This window comes from Periplaneta americana, chromosome 1, assembly GCF_040183065.1.
Source record: "Periplaneta americana isolate PAMFEO1 chromosome 1, P.americana_PAMFEO1_priV1, whole genome shotgun sequence".
Taxonomy (NCBI): Eukaryota; Metazoa; Arthropoda; class Insecta; order Blattodea; family Blattidae; genus Periplaneta; species Periplaneta americana.
The window spans coordinates 130813735-130839744 of NC_091117.1; the positions used below are offsets into that span (position 1 = coordinate 130813735).

At 34.4% G+C, this 26010-nt stretch overlaps 1 protein-coding gene across 3 annotated transcripts in view; it reads right to left on the reverse strand.

Moving 5' to 3' along the window:
- Positions 1–26010, reverse strand: part of LOC138700998 (TOX high mobility group box family member 4) — a 507699-nt gene that overhangs the window by 73210 nt on the left and 408479 nt on the right. For all 3 annotated transcript variants that reach the window (XM_069827475.1, XM_069827484.1, XM_069827492.1), the window contains one exon: positions 6177–6292. In XM_069827475.1, coding sequence (XP_069683576.1) covers positions 6177–6292 — 116 coding nt within the window. The remainder of the gene's footprint in view (positions 1–6176; positions 6293–26010) is intronic.

The window sequence follows — 26010 nt, forward strand, 5'->3', positions numbered from 1 at the left end:
CTTTAATTAAATTAAGAAGTAAAACACATTAATACAAACAGAGAAAATGTGTACACAGTGGTCAGATTAAAGTATACACAGTAAGTATACAATAGATTGGCCTAACGCAGGGGTTCTCAACCTTTTGAAGATTCTGAGCACCACCCACATTATACTGTAATACCACAGTCTAGTATATATAGTCACGAAGGTCAATACGTAGTAAATATGCATCCATAGACAGTTGCTAACCACTAGGATCGCTAATATCGCCTTATTACAGATAATGCAAAATAGTACCGGCACAGTCAATTGTTCCTAGCACCCTCACAATTCAAGCTTCGTGACTGTAGCCCTATATACTAGACTATGGTAATACTGTATTAAGTGCGCAAACATCATGAAATCGAATAGATTTAATGGGCCTATATGAATAGATAAATAAAATAAATAAGCAAATAAATACATTTTAAAACATTTACAAAGATAATAACATCCTTGAATTTAAATGTTGCTCAGAATTTCAATGATATCCAAGGAGAAATCGTTTGTAGCTACACGTAAACAGTCCTGCAGATATGCATTAGTTAATCGGTGATCATGCTTTGCTCTTGATGTATGTCATAAATTAAAAAGTTTTTTCACATAGGTAGGTTGTCCCCAACATACTCGTAGCCAGATATTTAAGAGAAACACTCCACAGTAGCCTATTTGGAGTCTTTTTGTGTCTCCTGCTTACCAAAGGATATGAATTTCTTATTTTAAAACAAATATTTTTGGGCTAGGGAGGATTGGAGGTTTATAAATTATTGAAGTTCCACACGAGAAGCCATATTATTTATTCTCTTGAACACTCTCAATTTTTCTGATTAAGTCCACACTGAATTGAAAGGGGTTATACACCATAGAATACGACACCTATCCGATATCTAAGATATTATAATGGATGGACAGGAACACTTTTTGTTTCGGCTCGTACAAAAAAAGTCAGGATTGAAAAAAGAACCTTAGCAGGGTAAGTGTTCGCGAGCACTTTTTTTACTCGCATGACGAGAGCACCAGGTTGAGAATGCCTGGCCTAACGCAAGGTTTAATATCAACACCTTTCTGATAAAGAATGACTGCATTTTGGATTATGTCATCGTGAGTAATTATGCGATACAGGATGTGTATGCGACCTTACTGACCTGAGCATTGCGTAATTTTCGGGATTCATAGTGTTACAGATTCAGACTCAATGCAATGCACTGTCACATGGTCGGTTTAGCTGCAGCTGATCGGTCACTTTTATGAAGTGCTACGGATTATAAGTTAGTAAATTCTACTGTTGTGTTGTGTCGTGATTTATTTATTTCTAAATGTCTACGAATAGTGTAATGAACTGTATAATGTAATATGAGAGAGAAGTGAATTCTTCAGTGTTTGTGTATTAGGTGAATTGTGCTGTGTGTTGTGATGTTAAGGTTTAAATAAGGGCTACCGTATAGGACAAAATTATGGCAGAACAAATTGTGGCAACTGAATGGCCTTACAGATAATGTTGTGGACAAAGTTAGGCCTACAATTAATATGGCGGATAATTCTTTCAGTGTCAGCAGCTCATCCAGCGACTCCGAATCTGATTTGGAAGGAATTAGCGGATTGTCTGATAGCGACTAGGTATTCACTAAGTTGTGTGATTTTGATTTAGCTTAATTATTAGGCTTTTCTTAACCTGCCATCATCACATCCAGTACAAATTAATAGATTAATAAAGTGCACTAACATAATGGTCTAATAGTAAAACATAATGAAAGATAATAATAATAATAATAATAATAATAATAATAATAATAAAATAATAATAATAATGATTAATGCATAGTTTATGCTTTCTTTTATATGTATTCGTAGGCCTATTTATAATATTTTACTTTTACCACATACGCTATTTACTATATTACTTTTAAATGCACGTCCATTTTCAATACTGCCCTGCTTGAACTGTACTGAGTGTTACCATATCCAGAAACGTTACGCGCGAATCAACCATCAATAATATATCAGAAGCGACCACGTGCTTTTGTTGATACGAGATATCATTCTGAGCGTGTCTATAACAATCTTTTCATTGTAAGAATAATCCTAAGGTAAACAATGGCACGTGCCTGAAGTGAGGCTTGATTAGTCGCAGCTTGGCGCCAAAGATTCTCAGTAAGTGATCCCGCCTACTGTTGTACATTCTGTTCCATGTTAAACTTTTCCCGTTACTCGTAAAAGTAGGCCTAACCTATGCGTTCGTTTGCTTAGGAAACTGTTACTTTTATAATTAATTAACTGGATTCAACTCATTTAACGTGTTATATATACATTCAACACTATTTCTGTCTCTCCATTTTGAGAGGGTTTCCACTCTTATGTTTAGTAACCACACAGTGAGGATGCAGAAGCCATACTTATCACGTGCTTAAGTGAACAAGCGTATTAAAGGAACAGACTACCTTAGTATTACTCTTAGTATTCATTCGCTTTCAAAATAAATAACAAAATATGAAAGCAGCTTTTCTTTTACATAGCGTTTTACATATGAGTGAAGTTACACGTTTCATCGTATTTAATAATTAGAATTTAATTTTTATTTTCAAATAATACAAGGTTATGGTTTCCAAATACCGAACTATATTTTCCTGCATCGTGTACAGATTCCAGACACGGACGTATGTATGTATGTATGTATGTATGTATGAAGAGGGGAATATGAATATTGGTGGAATGAAATTCGTGAAGTTAAGAGAAACGGGAGTAATTTGCGAAAAAAATCAACATTCGATCTTGTCCATCACAAGTAGTTCTATCATTGCAGTCACCGCCGGAAATTGAATCGATTGTCTCTCTTGGTTCCAGTTATAAGTTTATAAACTGAGGCTAATCAGGTTAAAATTATTACAATAATTATTGTGTATTTATTTAAGTTGTATACTTTTGTATGCAATCCAAATGATCATGACAATTGAAAAATTTCAAGAGAAAAATTGTTCCGGGGCCGGGTATCAGACCCGGGACCTTTGGCTGAGCGTGCCAACGCTCTATCGAGTGAGTTACCCATGAACGTAACAGACACCGGCTCAATTTTTCCCCTTATATCCACATAACCCAAGTGGGCTGACAAGACGTCAAAGACCCAACACTGAGAGTACTTCAATTGTGGTTTTCTGTTAACGAACGTATATTATGCAAATCTGGCTTTCAGGTAGAGCTCCCTGTGAATCTGATTTGAATAATTTCATGACAATTATTGTGTATTTATTTAAGTTAGATTTAATGAATACTTCTGTATGCAGTCAAAAACGATCATGTTTAGTTGGGTTTTATTATTTTGAAATGCATTTAGTAAAATGGAAAAGTAAGGGTCGCTATGTAAGCAAGCTATGATCTTTGATAGCTTCGCTAAGTAAAATATCTAGATTTATCTTCTTCCTCTTGAAATTCAGAATATAGCTATAAGGGAATAAATTTTGAATATGAGTATTAATATTTAAACATACATCGTATATTCTACAGGATTATGTCAAGTACTCAATTCTTTGTCGTGTATAAACTTGTGTATGGCAGGAGTTATTTCAGTATGTATGGAATCACAAGCAGAAGGAAGATTCTTAAAAAAAAGTACAATCGCTGTATTCATAATGAAGATAAATCAGAAGCTCTTTTCAGTCCAAATCTTCTGTCTGCGTTTGGAAGATTTGCAGAGACTTTTGCTGGCGAAGAGGGAGAGAGGGAATCTAATCTCTCTTTTACGTAATACAGTATAAAGGCAGCTTGAATGTGAGTTTCTAAATTTCGTTCACATTTTCAACGAGACACAAATTACATCAGTGATTAATGACTACTTTAAAAGTTTTAATTAACTGAAAACTTAAAATAAATTATTTATTATTACGTAATTAACGTCTGGAAAAGAGGCTGGGTGGGACGGAGGGATTACATCGTTTCTCCTCCGATTGCCACGTACCACCACTGATTGCGTTTAATTAAAATCGTCTTCTCTTTATAGTTCGCAGGGGTTTCTTTTTCTTCTGGTGCAGTAACCAAGTATGACTTTAATTTAATTCAGAAACCTAGACAGCTGTTATAACTTACGGACACCGACTTGTCAACTCGAGTGGCCGTTACACTTGTTTTCAACTGGGTAATCAAGCGAAGACACGGCGGGGAGGGCAGTGACACGTCAACCAGACAATGTAACTTGTAACCATACGTTATTGTAATTTGTACAGTAGACGCTTCAGTGCTGCAATTGTTATTCGAGTCATGATTTAGCTGTTACAATTCTCGTCATCAGTTCCGATGCTCGACCGAGTTCGACGGAAATTCTTAGTATTCTTAGTATGACTTACTGTACTTGGCAAGGGAAGTAATTCCGGGGATACCATAACAAAGATTTCCGGCGCATGTCTTTTTCTTCTTGTATTTTTTCAAGATGGCAGTGGCGGTTGATGGTTTGAAAATATGGTGGTGCACAATGGATATCGAAGAGGAGCTAAACTTACTTTACTTTACTTTAAACTTTAAAACTGTGCACATGAGGGCGTATACATATAAAGCTAATTTATATGCAATTAATAAGTAAAATGACTAAATACTTATTTATACAGAAAGTTCATCCGTCTTCCTTTGCTGCTAGCAAACGTTTCAATGACCCTCTAATTGAAGTCTGGAATAGTCATGATGAAGTTATGTTCAATGAACAACATCGCCATTGAGACATGATGTTCTTAAGGAATGTCTTATTCCTCTTCAGGATAGGAAAACACCTTTCTGCTTTTGATGTTGTCATGGACATTATTACTAGCATACTTAACAGTTTGAAACATCCACTTAGTGTACCACAAAGATTGTTTTCTCTTATGAAATCTAAAGGCTCATCTCCACTATTAAACATGTAACAACATGTTAAATATAACATGTCGAATTTAACATGTACATGAACATTTCAAGTTTCAATTGACTTAACATGTTGACTATTTTTATGTAGACTAATGATCTGACGTGAATTCAACCACTAGACTATAGTATGTATGGGGTTGAGAACATGGAAAGAGGGTAGAAGAACTAGTTTATTTTCGTAGGACGAGTTGAATACATAGCCAGGCACAAATTCTCCGTGGAACGAGTTGAGACAGGACGAAGTGGGAACACTTCGTTAGCGCATTTGTTACGCGTGAGTGAACCACTTCTGAATTCTGAGTTTCATAAACAGAAAAAAATATTAGAAACGATGACATACGTTACTGTAAATTTGTGCAAAAAAATAATGTCTTAAACCGTACATGTATAGGCTACATTAAATAAATGCCTTATTTTTGGAATTATAAATAATGCCTCCTTTTGTGTGCAACCCAGGAAAAGTGAGTTCGTCTTATTTGGAAACATATTAAATGGTTGATGTATGTCTTTCGAATAATACTTCAAAACAAGAACTATACATACCGAAGTAATTTCATTCGCAACATGACAAAGGAACTAAATTGTTGTGGAACTCATAAAATGTACAGTGCATAAGAAAGTATGAGTCAATTTCTTGACACTAATTTCCTCCCCTCTCTCCACCTGCAATTTTCGTCTACTTCATTGATGATGATAATAATGATAATGATAGTAATAATAATAAACAGAGATTGAGGGTTTTTGAGAATTAGGTTCTTAGGAAAATATTTGGGGCTAAGAGGGATGAAGTTACAGGAGAATGGAGAAAGTTACACAACGCAGAGCATCCTTCACCTGACATAATTAGGAACATTAAATCCAGACGTTTGAGATGGGCAGGGCATGTAGCACGTATGGGCGAATCCAGAAATGCATATAGAGTGTTAGTTGGGAGGCCAGAGGGGAAAAGACCTTTGGTGAGGCCGAGACGTAGATGGGAAGATAATATTAAAATGGATTTGAGGGAGGTGGGATATGATGGTAGAGACTGGATTAATCTTGCTCAGGATAGGGACCAATGGCGGGCTTATGTGAAGGCGGCAATGAACCTCCGGTTTCCTTAAAAGCCAGTAAGTATGTAAATAATAATAATAATAATAATAATAATAATAATAATAATAATAATAATAATAATAATAATAATAATAATGTCCTTCTTAGTCTTTCGCCATACAACTTTGAAAATTCTATAGTAGGCTATTCCATAATAATAACTGTAATAAACTACTTACTTTTGAGGCTCATTAGGATCTCGCTTCTTCTTTTTCTTCTGTACTTTGGGCTTCTTTTGAATCTTGGCAAGGCCATTATCTGTCGGTTCAGGAGACGGCCGCTTCATTCCTGCCATCTGCAAATAATAGAAATAATAATAATTATTATAATTATTATTTATTTATTGATATTTGTGTGCTGGTCAACAGCCGTTGGCCAATTATAGTCCAGCACATTAGTACAATAAAAACAATTAATACAAATGTTATAACAGTGATACAGTTTAAAAACAGATATAACTTTAATAAAGATTAAAATGATAAAAGTTAACTACTTGTAAAATTAAAAAAAAAAAACACACACACACTCATAAAAACGAATTAATCTAGAAAAATAATATGCCTAAAGTTAACAGATTTTATAATTTAAATACAATATAAATACAATACAATTTAAATCGCTTAACAATTGGTCATTACTATACATTTCAGACCCGTGCACGCTTTGCCCGTACGAGCATGCTCTTGCCCCGCTGGCAAGGCGAGTCCACAGTTTGGCACTTGTATCGAAGCTCACCGCGTCGGGTGGACGTGCATTTTAGAAATTCACGACACGGAGAGTTTTGAAGTTTTAGAAGTTACATAATACACAAACTACAATATTATCACTGACTTACAAATGTTATCTATCAAACCAGTAACGCTTGCAAGAATACTGTATATCTGCTCATATATCAACTTTTACATTTCTTCAGCAAAACATATTTCTGAGCCTCACAGTGCTGTGTGACATGGCAACGAACTGATACATTTCTATTAGGTTAGGGAAAAAATCATCTGCAAACGTTATTAGGCTTTCTTTAATGATATTTCAATCATCAACATTTTTGACAGGCCTTGCTATATGTAAAAAAATTCAGTAACTGGGCCGATAAGGTATCCCACTGTACTCTTATATCTGTTCCTCGGTGTCTGTTCAAAAAGCAAAATATACATCGTGTACATAAAATAATGTAACAAGAAAACACAGCAATAACTTTGAAACCAATGAACATATTTTTATTCTGTTTGCTTTGTGAGATTAACAGATGCTGGGAGTTTTGTTACCCAGCTTCTACATGTGCGCCTCTAGTTGCCCGTGAAATGTCTAAATCGGAAATCAATTTCGTTCCAAGTTTTTTTAAGCATAACTGGTGTGATCGTACGAAAGAGGAAACAAAGAGCTTAAGACGCTTCCGAAGGACTTAGTGGATAGTTGATTGTGGAATTTGTAATTCTCGTGATCCACGACAAATAGACTTTGCTGGAAAGCTTCATTTATTGCTGCAACTTATCTTCGAGTACATTCGGTCTTCCTGTAAGTTTTGCCTCTCCTAAGCTACTAGTTTGCATAAGTTTCTCATACCATAGCTGAATATCACGTCTAGAAGGTGTGTGACGAGTATTGTAGACTCTTGTATAATTTCTATGAACCTGTGTTATTGAATTAGTCTGAATTAACCATTCAACACAACGAGCTTTCTGTTCTAAATTCACTAATTTTAGAAAAAATTAGACATACGTGAAAAAATGTGACATACGGCTCAAGCAACAATGACTATTGTCAATGAATAAAATCTCGAAACTTTTGTTAACATCTTACAGTAACCATAATATTCAATTATTCTGATCATGTTATTTGATATTTTGATTTTATTTTGTTACATTATTTTATGTACACGGTGTATATAAAATGTAATAGATACGCTGAGAGGTGATGACAACAGTGATGTTGATAATAACATTAATGATAATAATAATAATAATAATAATAATAATAATAATAATAATAATAATAATAATAATAATATAATAATAATAATTGTGTATGAAACTTAATTGTCCTTATAAATAAATATCAAAGTATACAGAAATCGTTAATTTATTTCCGTGAAAATCTAGAAACTTTTTTTGGCACCATAAATCACTTAAATATATTTGGTACAATGATATGAAGAAAGGGTGTTGTAATGAACAAATTGGACGAAGGTAGTTATCAATCAGTGGTATTGCAGAGAAAATTCAATCTATGGTCGTAGATTCTCTCGTGCTAGAAAGGTCTAGTGTCTACAGTTAAAGTCCTGGTTCTGGGAAGATCTATTTGGTTCCCCTAGCTTAACTACTGACAAAGTTAACCCAACTTTAGATACTGCTGATTCACAACTTCTCCTTTTACATTGACTTAGAAACACTTCTGCTGAATAGACTGAATCAAACAGCCGTTTGCACAGCCCAGTTCTTAAATCCCTTGCGCTCATTAACTACTCTCTCAGAGTAAGACTATGTGCCATACACGGAAACACTGCGTACAGCAAGCCATAAAATACATCAGGTAAGGCACATAATTATTTCCTCAGGGTGCATTAACCAATAGTCACAGTAACAATATTGTACATTCAAAGTTCACTGAAGACAACAGATACATGTTACATTAGTTCTATTTTTAACATTAAGTTTTGGCTAATCTTGTGTCTATAGTTTATGTATCTATATGTTAATACCTTCGTATAATACACACTTAATTTGGTGTTACCGGAATTCTAACTTTAGCCAGTATGTAAAGTTTACGCTTTCGCTGTTCAGATGATAGTATGGACCAATGGTTCCCAACCTGTGGTGGGGGTCCGCGAGTAATTCGAAAGAGGTCCACAGAAACAAGATATATTTTTTTTCAAATGACATTTCAATTAAACTCAACTTCATTGCGTTCTCTGATTTTTTCAGCTTGAATGAATATTTGTTTGCTTGTGCCAGCCTTGTGAGATGCAGAGTTTACCAGAGAAACTTCTCTTAGTTTGCAAGTCTAGTCTACCTATCTGTTTCTTCAGATTTTTAAATTCTTTGAATTCAATTTTCATGAGTCCAGCTTTAGGTGTTCGCCGTTTAGGATAAGATTGAAGTAATGCTAAAGAAATTACACTTGTGGTCCAGCTGTGTTGTCAATCGAGAATTCGATTAATTTCCCCACTCTAAGTAACTTCCTAGCTACAATGGTGGTGAATTCTTGTCCTATATCGTTGGGAGTATGAAGAACATTTTTATATATTAACATTAAAATTAAGGAAATATTTTCCTTCCTGTAATTGAAAGAACAATTGGGTGAACACTCTCCTGTATGACAAAAAATAGTTCGTCCGTCAAAAAAGAGAAGCTATTAGTTATTATCTTCTGACTCGAGCTTAAAATTCGTGTTTCCCACAACGATTTTGTTGCAATCTTATCTGCATTCATCCATGTATTCCCATGTTTTCCGATCTACAATACAACACCTAAACGTCATTTGCATAACATACTTGTGTCCAGTGTATATTTTCTGTTGATCTTCTTGAAGAATTGATATAGTTCAGTGGCGGCTCGTGATAAAATGTTACGTGTGTTCACAATTTTGTGTTCCAAAACCGAAGAGAATTTTAAATCGTACGTTTAACCTAATATGAATTGTCATGATTCCAATGTTTCACTATAGAAAACTCGTGTATATATATATATATATATATATATATATATATATATATATATATATATATTCAAAACATAATAATAATAATAATAATAATAATAATAATAATAATAAAACCCAGTCTTTTTATTTCAAATTTTTCCTGGCAAGTCAGTTTACCAGTTCTTTACTGTTCAAAATTGCTTGAACAGAGTACATTGTTTACGTTTGTTAAAAATGGATATATACCACAGTGCCGTTATTTACAAAAGTGTGTGTTCAGTAATATATTTTCGTTCACAACACACTGATACACTATAGCCTATACCAGTACTGTAATCCCATTCGCATAGATTGATTACTATAAATACACGCCAGTAAATATTATTCTTAAATAATATACACTACCATACAGGCACTTAAATTCATACCACTATCACAGTCAGCCAGCACGTGTTTGAAAGCCAAACTATGCTAATTGCTCACTAAAGTATAGTAATTCACAAGCTACACCATCGTAGCGGCACTGTATACACATCCACACAAAGTAAACGTTCCGACGGTGAGAAATGCTGACACCTACAGGCTAGAATACAGACTATCATATTTCCTCCTCGAGATATAGCACGTGAAAGATAGGCATCGATGCACCTGACATCTGTGGGATAGATTCACTGTTCACTTAACGCTTTGTGCTCTTGACGAGTCATAAGCAGCCAGCGAAAGACAATTTTCTCTCGCGCATGCGTGAAATTCCTGCAACCTTCTTGAAAAGAGCACGGCTTGTACGTGAGCGTGTGTTGCCAAGTTTACATAAGAAGTTTATGCAAGATGCGGGAAGTTTCACATACTCTATTCTGATATTATACATCCCCACTACGTCAATACGGTATTAAATAATAAAACTAATCGTGCATTAATGGAAACAAGGTGTTCACGTGCTCTTGTGCTCTTATTGACGCAACACCACTGATATATATGTAAATTTAATGTGGAACTAAACTTGCGATTTAAGAGTATCTGCAATTGAACCAGTTATGAAAACTGCCAGCTACAAGGCAACATCAACCATCCCAATAATAACCTTACGGCAAGTCTAAAAAATTAACTTTATTTTTCTCAGGAGAACGTGATATGTTTGTATTTATGTCTCTTCAGATTGAAATTGTATTCAAAAGCTAAAACTAAAATTTAAAATCGGTACCAATTCATTAAGGATATTTAATTCACTACATTATGAACATATGTCATCAGTAGAACATATTTATGGGCCTAAATTATGCAAAATATTTTTGAGAATCCGCCAACATGAAGTTCCTCACACTCACACCGTGACATTCAAAAGGATGGGAACCACTGGTGTAGACTGTAGACGGCAGTACCTTCAGAAAATGTCAATAATAATAATAATAATAATAATAATAATAATAATAATAATAATAATAATAATACCCCTGATTGAGATTCTGGCTGATATGTAGACCTACAATATTTAGTACATTATTAGGCAGTACATCTCATTTGACGATATTGTCAGAAGAAGAACAATTGTTTGTATACATCTTAAGTCATTAGTGAAATATGTTACTAGTCAGAGATGTAAGCAATGATGGGAGCAGGAATATATGTAATATAGGGATAAAGGAACTGACCACTCTATCCCATTGCTTCGAGGTTAAAATGTCCACAGTAAAATGTTCTCACGTAAAAATGTCTAATGAACAAAAATGTCCGCAACAGTATGGTCCAAGGCAACAGATCCATGCAATAAAAAGGCCAAATATCAAAATGTCCACTTTAAAATATCCATTAACTATAGGCATCCAACAAGGAAAACTCAGTGCGCAGAAACCAGCGGGCGTGACTGTCTCGCGCAGATGACGTATGCTCCCATTCCCAGCATGCTCTCACGCCTACTGCAGGAGATAAGAGGAGTATAGCAAGCGCGCCGCGAGGAGTTAAAGATGAGTTTTGCTTGTAGGATAGCTAAGATGTCCACAATAATATTTGTATAGTAACAATGCTGCTTTTATTACTAGGCAATAACAATGCTGCTTCTGTTACTAGGCAATAGCAAAATTCCAGATCATTTATTCACAAAACGGGGAACAGCTTTCAATACATGATGGTTTTATTTATCATTTTCACACCAGAAGTAGAAATGATAATTAACTCTACTGGAAGTACTTAGAAAGAAGCAGGTGCAGCTCACGCTGTGAAACCAACACAGACTTGGATAACATTCAAATTGTGCAGGATGCAGGACGGAACCACACACATGAAGGTGATATGGCAGAAGTAGAGGTAAGAAGAACAAATGCAAAACTAAAGTCAAGGGCAGTCCACCGCTGTGGAGTAAGGTTTAGCACGTCTGACCGTGAAACGAGCGGGCCCAGGTTGAAAACCTGGTTGGGACAAGTTACCTGGTTGTGTTTTTTTCCGGCCTTTTCCCTCAAGCAATTTAAGTAGAATTGCTGAGTAACTTTCGGTGTTGGACCTAGGACTTATTTCTACAGATAATTCAGTTATACAAATTCAAGGAGGCCACATCAATACTAGAGAACCTATAAATAAAATATACATTACAAATCAATGCAGGATCGAGAGAATAATTTAAAACTGAATGTTCCTCAGTAATTACCAGATAGGAAGACGACTAATAATGATTTTGACACAGGCAACAGGACATATTTGTAACATGGTCATTTTTGCAATACAATTTATAAAATTTTACGTTTTATTGCAGTGGAATTTATGTACTGAGGACGCTTTAGCATAGTTGACGTTATTGTAGCTGGACATTTTACAGTGGGCCTTTTAACTCTGAATCACCCCTTTATCTCCTGGCTTAGTTGCCTCACGAGTGATGCCTTACTGGTATCACTTATTAGGTTCCAACCCATCTTTGGGCAGTTGACTAAACAATAATAATTTATTTCATTTTACCTGATAGAGGCAAGGCCTTGAGGCCTTCTCTTCCACTCAACCAGGTCTATAGAATTAATACAAATACACAAGAACATAAGTTATACTGTACTTTTCTTTCCGAACGCAAATTCTATTTGGTTTTATTAGACTTCGAAACTTTGTCTGACCCGCAAAACACGAACTCTAGCTGTTCGGATAATGATCAGAAGACGAGAAAACTCGAAAAATCGTCAATGCTTGAGAATAACTTTAGAAAATCTGTCAACATCTGAAAATAACTCCAAATATCTGCCAATGCGTGGAAGTAACTCGAGGAGAGGGAAAACTTTAGTGTACGGTTTCCTCACTGCCAACAATATATCTTAAAAAACTAAAAGAGCAAATATATGTCTACGTTTGTCGAATGCGCATCATCACGCTTATGAAAAGGTACTTTTCACTGCCAACAATTTATTTTGTGTGCACAAGGTAGAAATTTTGGGGTTAGTGGGGAAAGAAGGAAACCGTAAACTGAAATTTATCCATCTTGAATACACAACTTTTAACACTTTATCACTTCGGAATGTGTAGAAGGCCCATACAAGACCGAAACATGTTAACCAAGTACGATAGAATTTAACACGAGAAACACATAATACACATTCCGAAGTGAAATTTATCCTGAGAAAATCTGCCAATGCCTGGAATTGCGAGAAAGCTACCAGTATTGGCCAGTAACTTGAAGGGTCAATACTTAAGAGTAAAGAAAGACCTGTATCTGCCAAACCCTTCCTTATCCAGTAGTCTACACATTCTTATTAGAGGTCTGTACAGGACAAAAATTTGAAGCCCGTCGCGGTCCGTTCATATCTGAACCCGAACCTGACCCAAGTACGAAATTGTTTTCAAAAGCATTACCCGACCCGTCCAAAACTTCGAAGCATCCAAAAAGCCAGGTGAAGGCTAAAATTAAGAAATTAATATTCATAAATAGATTTTTGTGTTTTCCACTATGTTTTGCCTTAACATTTGTGAACTTTCGTAACTACATGCATCCTCCATCACCAAGACAAATAGGTATGACCACAGGGATGTCTACTCTGTTGAACTCATTATTTCTGGCTCTTCCGAACAATTGAGCTCAGTAATGATAGCCTTAAGATGAGAAACAAATACTTCAAAATAATCAGTAAATAAATGTATGTAATGCGAAAATGAGTACTCATTGATCATTGCTGATCCATGTTGTCACTCATTATTGCGAACTATCAGTTTACGATTTAGTGTGATGTGCTATTGCTTTGGATCATCATTACAGCAGTAAAATGTTTGGAAATATTCAACATTTTTTTCCTCTATTACTGTATCTCGCACAATAATGAAAATTGGTATGTGTAAAACACTGTCCTTCTGCTATATGAAAAAACTATTTTTACGATTAAAAAAAAAACTATATATATATATTTTTTTTCAAAATTGAAAATGATGCCAGTTTACTGTGCAGTGATGAAGCGTCCCTGATAATCATAAACTTGTCAACTTTTTCATGTTCTCTCTCTTTTATTTTATTGCTGAAACTCATGTTTACAATAATATCATGCTCTTTCAACTACATTCCTTAATAAATAGTGTATATATTTTTTATTTTTGTGTTACAAGGAAATACTGATATTTGACCATTTTTAAATGAATTTATTTTTTATCAGACAATCTATCAAAGGTAGAGAAGTGATCTTGCGTCATATTGTAGATATGGCATGCATAAATACACACACAAAATTTCATCACAGAATGTTTGATAGGTTTTGAGTTATGTGGGAAACGCTTCATCGCTGCACAGTGACTGAATTTTGAAAAAAATAAAGATGTAAATAATTTTTTTTATTGTAAAAACATTTTTTTCATATAGCAGAAGGACAGTGTTTTACACATACTGATTTTCATTATTGTACAAGATACAGTAATGGAGGAAACAAATGTTGAATATTTTCAAAATTTTACTGCTGTAAGCTATACCTAACCCCTTAAATTAGAAATAAAATATGAAGTTTGTATATTTCCTACGTGCTTTGCTTCCTATTGTGGAGGCAAAGCACAAAGATTTCTCATTTCATTTTTATTTTGAAGAATTATTTTTAATAGGTTTTTGTTGAAAAGAAAGAAACGTTATCACTGCCTGAGAAAGGACCGTAAAATATTTAGTTCTTGTTCTAATTGTCCGAGTCCGAGAAGCCTTAAGATTTCAGCCCGAACCTGGAAGGCTTTGTCCCGTGCAGATCTCTTAATTCTTATGTCTCTGGGATTCGAACCCTTATCCAGCATGGAAGGCCGGCGCACTACCCGTTCGTGTGATTGTGTGCCTGAATTAATCACTTAATACCAGCTGAATAAAAAGGAAATAGTACTGCAGTAGTTTTCAGCCTGAACTGCATAGTTATATACATAGAATAAGGTCCTCAGTTTCTAGGAAATAGTATGACTCTGAGGGGGTAGATATAATTTGTTAAGTATGGATTACGAATCTTAATATTGAATTCTGGTTACTTAACCACCATATTCATTGCTGGTCGTTTAACATATTGAAAACGGCCACAGTTTTTTTTTCCTCTTACCCTTTTATTCTCTTTTACAATAGAATTATTTTTCCAAACTCTGTAACATCATCCATCCACTTCAACTTCTGATAAAGGCCTGGTATAAATATGAGCTTCTGCATGAGGTATCTTATTACATACGCCCAACAAAATTCCTTTCTTTAAAGCCATTCTAACAAAACTTTAAGTCGTCTAAACTTTGTTTCTTTTTTGTTAAGAAAAAAAAATCACTTAAAACTTTATACATTTATAACTATGCTTTTATAGTCGTACTTTACAGAACACTCATCCACAGAAGCAATTCCGTGAGAGAACAAAATCTCTTTACAGGGAGAAAAAGAGGAAACTTAGGTTCGAAAATTAAAGAGGGTGGGGGGACTATACGGAACATCCATAAATTCCCCAGACCTGTAACTTCATTTAAAAAAAAAAGTACCAAAGATTACAGGATCGAGGTGTAGACTCCTATCAACGGTCAAAGTTTAGGCAGACATCTCAGTGACCGCTGAAGTCACATCCAATGCCACTTAAAAGTTTTCATTTTAACAGTGGCGTACTTAATTGGGATTACAGAATTATAAACTCAAGAAACTGAAAGGTCTTGGTTCAATAATAATGACAGACGGTTAAAAAAAATCGATGCTGTTTCGTTACCTGTTAAGTGCAACCACATGTATGTAAGTGGCACAAACGAAATGAAGTAGGAGTGAAATAAGATGACAAAGAAAGGCTGAAAGAAGAAAAATAAATGAAAGATGAGAAAGAAATAAAAAAGAAAAAGGAAGTAAAGTAAAGAATACGAGAAAAGGAGAAAAAATTAATAAAAACAAAGAAAGCCGCACAGAAAGAATAAACAGAAAGTATAGTAACAGAAAGAAAGGAAAAATAAAAACAAATGTAAGGGATAATGAAAAAAAAAAGCCGACTATTATATCGACCTCAAGCCATATCTTATCCAATCAGTTGACACAACAATACATGAGCTAATATTATGATTTCTTGAAATGGATTGGTGTCCTTGCTCTAATACAAAAATTCCAAAGTGTGAAATGTCCAACACAAAAATGTCCAAAGTGTAAAATGTCCAATACAAAACACTCCGAACAAAAATGTGTTATTCTTTAGCCAATAATATGATATTAAAAACTCAATGCAAAATATACTGGGTGAACAGTAAAGAGCAGAGCTCGCGCGGCCTTGAGTCCCCCACCTCCACGCGTATATCCGTGAAACCTGTTCTGCTCACCCAGTACAAACTCCACTACAAAAATGTCCAAAGTGTAAAATGTCTAATACAAACATGTCCAAAGTGAAAAATGACCAAAGCAATAATGTCCAACACAAAATTCTCCGAAGAAAAATGTATTAAGGCTAGAAGAAAGTGCAACGGATTTGCTCGGTTTTATTGGTGATTATTAGCAAACATCGGGGATGCTACAGTGAAAAGGGCGGGTCACACTGGTGAAAAACCTTTTTCTTGTGACGTGTGTCAAGTCTTTTACTCAGCAGTCAACACTTGGGCCTATAGTGCATAAACGTTACCATTCTGGTAGTCGCCCTTATAACTGCAGCAAGGCTTTTATCTCTAGACGCTGTTGCGATCTCACCAGAAGATGCATAATGTCACTATTGCCTGCTAAGTGCTTGGTGTTGTATTTTATATAGATAAATTAGTTATTTCCATACTTTATGTTCATTGCCGATAATTACGAATTTTCTGTCCAATGTTCAAATATACTCGTATACTCTGTTAGACTTATTCATTAAAACGTAAAGGTATCCCCTTCACATCCCTTGAAGGTACTTGGGGGGCATGGAGGTAGAGCCGCATGCGCATGCTTTCCGTGACCTCAGCACTAGAATGAGGTGGTGTGTTCGACACCACGCTCCGACCGCCTTTTATCCCTGGGAAAGACCAGGTATTCAATTTGTTAGGAGGCTGAGTGAACCTCGGGGCCGTTCTGCAAGTTTGGCAACGAGAAAATCTCATCACCACCCGGGATCGAACCCCGGACCTTTCAGTCCGTAGCCAGCTGCTCTACCAACTGAGCTATCCGGCCGATTACACTTATTCATTAGTGATAAAATTAAAGCATACATGTTACCCAAATCATTATCACCCGTGACAAGAAAAAGGAAGCACTTTATGGCTAGAAATCACAAAATTGGCGCAACATTCCCTTGAAATTTATTGTGAAACTCACTCGAAATTATAGACTTACAACCATTATGTTGTATTTAATTATTATTTTGACAATTGTAATCAAACCATATTATGCCTGAGCAGCAACTCTGGGTGTCGAAATGTCAGTTCTGTGACGTGTCCCTGACTACATCTTCAAAAGCATTTTTATTGTCGTTTAGCAATTAAAAGAGTAAAACACAATATCTGACAGGATTAAATGTTAGCATACCCCTGTCAATTATTAGTTTATTACTAAAGATAGTTATTGAATTGTTTCTTTAATGCTCTAAATATTATTTAAATCAATTCCTAATAGCTCATGTCGATTCTGTACACATACTACAAGCGATATAAGTATCCATTGAATGACTGCATGAGTCCAGAACGGCTCTTCAGTTGTTTGGTATGTGCCATAGTATGTAGTGAAAAGGTGATTTCTAATTTTTATATTAGAGGAAAAAAAACTTATGTAACTATTTTCCGGTGAGTACCTATATTACCAGTCAGTTTTGAGATAGTTAAATTTTGTCAAATATGTAAAATGTAAAATAAACTATTATTATTATTATTAGGCCTATTATTATATTATTATTATTATTATTATTTTTATTATTATTATTAAAATGTGTCATGTAGGTTTATATTAACAGTCAGATATGAGGGTGTGCATATTCAACATAATCTTAAACCGAGTAATCAGCGTGAGTTTAAGGGATAAATTGAAAACTGGTTTTTGTCAGTTCTGAGACGTCACAGAACTGACATTTTTGTGAACATTATTATATAAATTGTAGAATAAAATAAAATTCTCTTTTAAATAATCGTGGCCAGTTATGTAATACTGATCTATACATGAACATAATGTACAGAAAAAATAAACTAAATAAGTACATAATTTAAAATATCTGTGAAACGTACTAATATCTCATTTTGTGAATTTTAGTCTTATATGTACCCAATCGTTTTAGTTGAACAAAGATGAAGGGTCGGCAAATTCGTATTGGAGCATTATAATTACAACACCAATCCTTGAGTCATCATTGGTAATTATTTAGGTTAAATTCAATTTTAAAGTTAATATACATATGCTAAGACCAATTAGTATTACTGGCAAATGGTTACCCAAAGCTGCGATACTTCTTTAAATTCTAACTTAGCCCAAAGATTGCAGCGCGTTCATAATGCCTGCATACGTTTCACTTGCAACATACGGCCACATTACACCTTCACTTGAAACGCTTCAATGGGTAAGATTACAGGACCGAAGATATATCCATTCACTAATTTTTCTATATTGCATCATCAATACTTCTTCGCCTAACTATCTCTCGGTGCGTTTTAATTTCTTGTCCTCTTATGACAGCCTGGGTACTCGTTCTAAAAATGACCCTTTATTATCTATGCCTTGCCATAAAACAGCTCACTATTCTTCCTCTTTCACAGCATAAGCAATTCGTTTCTGGAACTCCCTACCCAGCTCCCTCAGGAACTGTCGAACGATGTTGCAATTTAAAAGTAAATTGTTTAAACACGTGACCAGTATTCATGTTTAGTTCTCCTTTGTGTGTATTTGTGCATATATGTATGTAATTTTCCTCAGTGTTGTATAGCTATAATTTACATTTGAATTTGTTATTCTTGTAATTTGTAATATTGGTTCACTTACCGTTTACATATTCATTGAATGTAACTGCTAGCCATATATTATTTTGTAATTATTATTTAGTATGTCTGCATTATTTTACTCAACTTGTGTTTGTATGACTATATAAATTTTTTATTAGCGTTCTTTAAATATTAGTCTGTAAAATTGTATCAGCTTCTTTTGTTTCTGGCTAAGTGGAAAAGAAGGCCTTAACTTTCGCTAGAATAAATTGTTGTTGTTATTATTATTATTATTATTATTATTATTATTATTATTATTATTACCTTGGTGCCACCGAGCAAATTATTCGCCAGCATCTAACATTTTCAAACGAGTGTTAGAGATCGATGACAAGAAATATGATTGAAGAAAACAAAGCAAGACAAAGTTTAACCTTGTTCCAATCTCAAGGTTACAACCAAAGACACAAGATCCTGAATAGAACTGTGACAACTAATGAGATTTGGGTATGGGAATGCACTTCTGAAACCAAGATTACTAGCAAGGAATAGAAACATTCACATCAGTCACAATTTAAAAAATGTTAAAGTGAAATCATATCTGAGAAAAATTTAATGGCTACTTTTCTGAGACGTGGAAGGGCCTATATAGATTTTTATTATATCAACAAACAAAGAAAGTAGTCTTCTGAAAGGCAAAATGAAAGAATTCCTAATGTACAGAAGACCTGAAAAATTCTTTAAAGGCATTCCCAACATGACAACGATTTATCACCAAAGATTATCACCTGTTCGGATAGCTAAAGAAAGGCTTAGAAGCCAAAACATTAGCAACAAATGACCTGGCGATAAAATAATTATATAAATGGCTGCACAACCAATCATAGGTATAAAGAAACTCTCTGGCCACTAGCTGAGTGACAAATTTTGAAAAATAATCATGATTCAAATTTGTATGTGTTAAGATCGGATCAAATATGAACCCCTATTAAGAAGGATGTGAACAGAAATTCTCCAAAAACATAATCAGTCAGTTCTGCCTTCAGAAAAAAGAGAAGAAAGAAAAGAGGGGGAGGGGGAGGAATAATGGGAAGTTGAAGACGAGAAGGAAGCACAGTATTGCTGGAAGTATTGCACTTTTTGTAGCCTATACATACAGTATATTATTATTATTATTATTTACCTCAATGCAACTCTCTTATATAGGTATAAAAGTATTATTCTCTTAATTTAAGGATATTCGACTTAAATATATCCATGATATTGTTATAGGTAAAAAGGTAAAGGTATCCCCGTAACATGCCATGAAGGCACTTGGGGGGCATGGAGGTAGAGCCCCATGCTTTCCATGACCTCGGCACTAGAATGAGATATACTAACATAAAATTCAAACATTTAATGTTATAAAATTAAGGACGCGTCTGTTCGCAATTCAATAAATACAGTCAACTCTGGATATAATGAACTCGGTTATAGTGACCATTCGACTATAGTGAACCTAAATCGTTGGTCCCGACCCGCATACTTTAAAAAGTACATTAATATTTCCCTTATAGTGAACCCTCGCTTCGGTTATAGTGAACCTTAAAAACTGAAATTACAAGAATTGTATCCTGACAAATTCTTATTTGAAATCAGACCTTATTGTATAAAATTGAAAGAAAGTTTTGACACCTCATCATTATAAGTTTCTTACTCCTTTAGTCAAAGAACAAAAGTAGGATTAGTGATTCCTAGACAGTGAGCTGTACTGTAAATCCAGGCAACTAGTGACGACCTTGTCTCACTCCACCGTCGAAGGCTTGCCATTCTGTTTTCAGGCACACTACTCTACTGTTATTTCTAATCCTCCACCGTCAAAGGGTTGTCTTTTGTTTTCAGAAACATTTCCATTATGAGGGATAGCATCGAAGAAACAGAAAATGAAATTGTCTTCTTTTATTAAAAAGGGACGGACATTATGTCCAGAGCATAAATGAAGGTAAGATTCCGATGGCTTTCAAATTCCATCAACCCCCTCCCAGTTTCCATTAAGTGATCCGGGAAATCCCAAGGCTAAGTACGCAGTCACACCATAACAGCGTTTGTCATTTCTACCTGATCAGTTTGTTTCTAGTATTCGAACAGTGAATGTACTGCATAAAAATGTCGAAGCGTAAAGTGTTTGCTTTGGAAGATAAGGCGAATATAAGTGACACTGAACGTGGTATTTCTCAAGCGGACGTCGGTCGACAGCACAGTTTAAGTAAATCAACTGTGGGTAACAGTGAACAGTATACAGTGTAATCTATTCCACAAAAGTGAAATATTTTAATTACTGTATAGTATTTTATTTCCTTGTTCACAATTTCATTCATTCCTGTCGTTTAAGGTTAGGGAAGAGACACTTCGGATTTAGTGAACCTCGGATACAGTGAGCGAAATATGCAAGTCCACAGAGGTTCGCTATATCCGGAGTTGACTGCAGCTTGATTTGAGTAGTATTGAAATGCTGGAAAAAGAAATCGATTCCATCTTTCAGATTATATCAATCATTCAAAATGCCTTACACATTTCAACCAATACCAAAATTAGATGATATCAGAATACATCTAGAGGTCAAATGAAATGCCTATGATTTCGGTAACTAAATAAAAGTAATGAAAGCCATCGGCGCCGGAGTTGCTTAGACAGTGACGCATTTGCTGGCTCGTTCGGGCATGGGTTCGATTCGCACTTGGGCTGATTACGTAGATTTCTTCAGAGCTATTCCCCATCTCAAAGATAAATATCTGGTAGCTCATGACGAATTTTCGGCATTATCTCGCCGTCATAAATTCCATCGAAGATAAATTACTTAGTATTTGACACAGGGTCGTTAAATGATCACTAAATATAATGTAAGTGTACATATAGGCCTATGCAGTTGACAGAAAATATATACTCCCAGGGACGTCACGAGTTTTCTCAATTACTTTAAGTAAGGACGTTTCGGCCCTGCCGTAGCTCAGTTGACTCAGAATTTTCACCAAGAGTATGAGGGTTCGATCTCCCACTCGCCCTGTGGGATCTGTAATACAAAAATGACCGTGGGACTGATTTTCTCCTTATATATGTTAACAGTCTTGGTGGTAGGCGAGAACACGTTGCTTCCGCTTCGGTCGTTTCAAACAGTTCGAACAAGTACTAAGGCTAGAAATCTCGCAGGCCACGTCAATTCCCAACAGGGAAGTGAAATTTATCCTCCTTCCAAAGGAAGTCAGTGCGTATGTATTTGTTCTGGGTCTGCACGACCAGAAACTGGCCTTTGTTCAAAGTGAGGACAAGATGGGTCGAAGTGCACAATTCTTGAAATTGATTATGGTGATGGTGATGACATTTGTAATCATGGAATTATATTAGGTAATAATAGAGCCTGACGATATGGGTAATAATAATAATAATAATAATAATAATAATAATAATAATAATAATAATAATAATAATAATAATAATAACTTACAAATGGCTTTTAAGGAACCCGAAGGTTCATTGCCGCCCTCACATAAGCCCGCCAGCGGTCCCTATCCTGTGCAAGATTAATCCAGTCTCTATCATCATACCCCACCTCCCTCAAATCCATTTTAATATTATCCTCCCATCTACGTCTCGGCCTCCCTTAAAGGTCTTTTTCCCTCCGGTCTCCCAACTAACACTCTATATGCAATAATAATAATAATAATAATAATAATAATAATAATAATGGCTTTATTTAACCTAGCAGAGTTAAGGCTGGAGGGGCTTCTCTTACACTCAACCAGGATTAAAACTTGTTTACATGGCTGAACATACAACTGAATCGGATTTAAGAAATTACATACAGATACGATTTACATAATAAGATCAAAAGAAGTAGTTAAATAAAAATTTACCTAATAAAGTAAAAATAAACATAGTGAAGTACATATTAATGTTAGAATCAAATACGAATCACATAAAATAACAAGCCGACAATAAAAATAAAAATAAAAATAAAAATAAACACATTGGAATACATTGCTAAAGTTTCTCTGTATATTTTATATTTTATGTTACAATTATTAGCAAAATAATAATAAATAAATAATAAATATTAGTATTAAATTACAAGTAAGTAGGATTCACATAATTAAAGCAGAAACCGACAACTGAATAAAATGTACACAATAATAATAATAATAATAATAATAATAATAATAATAATAATAATAATAATAATAATAAACACTGTGGAATACATATTAAGTGATAAATAAGTGATAAATAAACATGATAATGTCATAAGCAGATAATTGAATAAAGAGTACCGGTACATAAAAATGAACACTGCGGTAAACATATGAATATTAAATTGGAAGAAAATTCTATTTACATACATTTTAAAGACAATTGAATTAATTAAACACAATAAAAATAAGAAAAAATAAAAATAAACACAGTGGATAAGAGTGGATAAGGTTGTCCTTAATATTTGTAGTCATTTTAAGATACATAATTATTAAAATTGAAGATTATAAATGTAGCGTAAGTTGGAAAGCAGGCTAACGCCTTCGAAAAACACACCAAAACAATTTACAAAATAGGATTCAGGCAATACGCGTATTTCAACACAGGAATGCTGTTTATTTTCTATTTGACTATACAGTTCGCAAGCGATTGGCTCCCGTCATTTCTTCTGTTTGTCCCCTGCCTATCTACCTATTCATTTAACTAACCATAGTGTAATCCTTTATCTTGTTGCCAATGAACAAATCTTCCCTTTTCCATAGGTATTCCCTGCTTACCTAATCAGTACTCTGATCCAAGAGACATACTACACTCCCTCCTTGTAGCTGCACATTGATGTAAAATATTATAATCCCAATTTCGTATGTAAATCGAAACGTTTTTTAAACACCACACTTCCCTCCTGCAAAAAAAGATTCACATTACAACTAATGTAATACGACTTACTTTTCAAGATGGCAAACTTTAGGCCTTTCTGAAATTCCTTTGAAGTATGTTAAAAAATTTTGACTTGCAGTACATGATAAAATGCGAGAACTACTTAGATGGATTCAGAACGGAAAAAAAGTTCATTTCATCATAGGCATGATTTTCACTCCTTTCCAGTTACAGCCACTTTTATGTTCCAGTAAGTACTTGTTTGCCTTTATAAGGTGTACTCAAAATTATCCCCCCCCCCCGTCAATGCTATTAATTGGTGTATAATAAACACCGCTTCCACGGAGTTCAAGTATCTTCGACATACGACAATAAGAGCCGATGGTATAAACCATTTAATCTTAGATCAGAGGTTAAATTGATCCTTGTTCTATCTGAACTTGGAATTTTGTGTTGTATAAAGTCTAATCTGAGATTAATTTTTCTCAAACTAAAGTCAACTTTGACTGATGAAATGTCTCCGATTAAGTTAGATGATCCAAGTTCAGTTATTTCTTTTCTGTTTGAAATATACGAGTGGCAGACTGTGCAAATAGAATAACCATTGTTATTAATATTAATAGATATGGTAGTTACACTTATATATATATATATATATATATATATATTTGTTTTTCAATTTCTTGCCTTAATACACAAACAATCTTATATTTTATAAGGCTCTATCGTGTACAGCAGTATCAAATAACATAACCTATAATTATATTATGTTTATAACAACCATTAATTTATTAATGATTGTGATAGGTACATTCATAAATTTTCAAATTTGTCGTTTTATAAAGCTTTATTATGTTTAGCAGTATCAAACATCATAACATGATAACATTTTGGAGAACAGTCAACCTTCTTCTTATTGTCCGCCATTATTTACATTGCACAAATAAAACAGTGTCTCCAACAGTGTGTACGGAAAGTCGCCAAAAATTAGTTGTTAAGTCGCTAGATTTCTCATTATCAACAAAGAAAGATTAAATTTTTGTTACTATGGGGTGCTAAAAAGTTCGCTAAACCCCTATTTAAGCAATACAAAAGTTAAAAGAAATTGTTATTGAAAAAGAGTTAAAGTCGCTATATTGGCAACACTGAACAAACTTGTACAACATGGTCCGCGCATCACATATTTCACCTGTTTATGCGATGTTGCCAAATCCTTTTCACGTGAACTTAGATTGCATTTGAACCAAGGTAAATTGATCGCAGAAAAGTTTTATACAATAGAAGTGTCTGAACTCGGTTCACTTTTCGATCTTCGATCAAAGTTGATCTTTAGTCAGGCAGTTTTATACAATTGGGCCTAACAGTTCTTTCTGCATGTAAACGTCTTGTCTTAACAGCTTTTTCACTGCGCAAGTCCATATACAGAGTCTCTAAAAATTGAATGAATATACAGCGCTTTAACTTGGAGAATAAACAGCGCTTTAACTTGGAGAATAAATCAATCATAATTAAGGTCTAGAACAAACTTAAGAATGTTAAACGCTTACTCTACAACAGATTATGCTACCTTACTTATGATACAGAGAGAAAGTAAAAAAAAAAAAAAATGTTGCTTATGATATGAAATTATTAGTAGTAAAGTTATACAGTCACTCTGTACTCTTCAATCAATGCATGTACTTTGTTGAATTGTTTAAAGTAAAAATACCAAGTAATAAGAACGAAAATCCATGTAGGTGAACGTGACGGTTCAGTAAAACGTACTGTGACTGATAAATTTTGTAGGTAAAGAGGCGTCATTATTGGAAATCACATTCCACTACTCAAAAAACAGTATCAGATACAGATATGACAGAAGAATAATTAATAAGGATTTTAGCAGCAAAAAGATATTAAGTACTAGTGATGAACAAAGAATAAAATTGTTTGTTAGACAGGCTCAAACTAACCCTAAAACATGTGTTCCACAATTAACATAGCACTGATATCAACAGCTGATTCATCAATGTTTTTCAGAAACATTTCTCCGAACTTCAAGGTTAGCGAACTTCCAAGGTCGTATCGCCAGAGAAAAGACAAATAAGCAAACATAATAAACTCAAGAGATTGAAGTTTGTATAAAATCATGTAAATTGCTCTGAAACATCCTGGAACACTCATATATTAAGCTACGAGAAAAATTTAATCTATATGGTTCAGAAGATA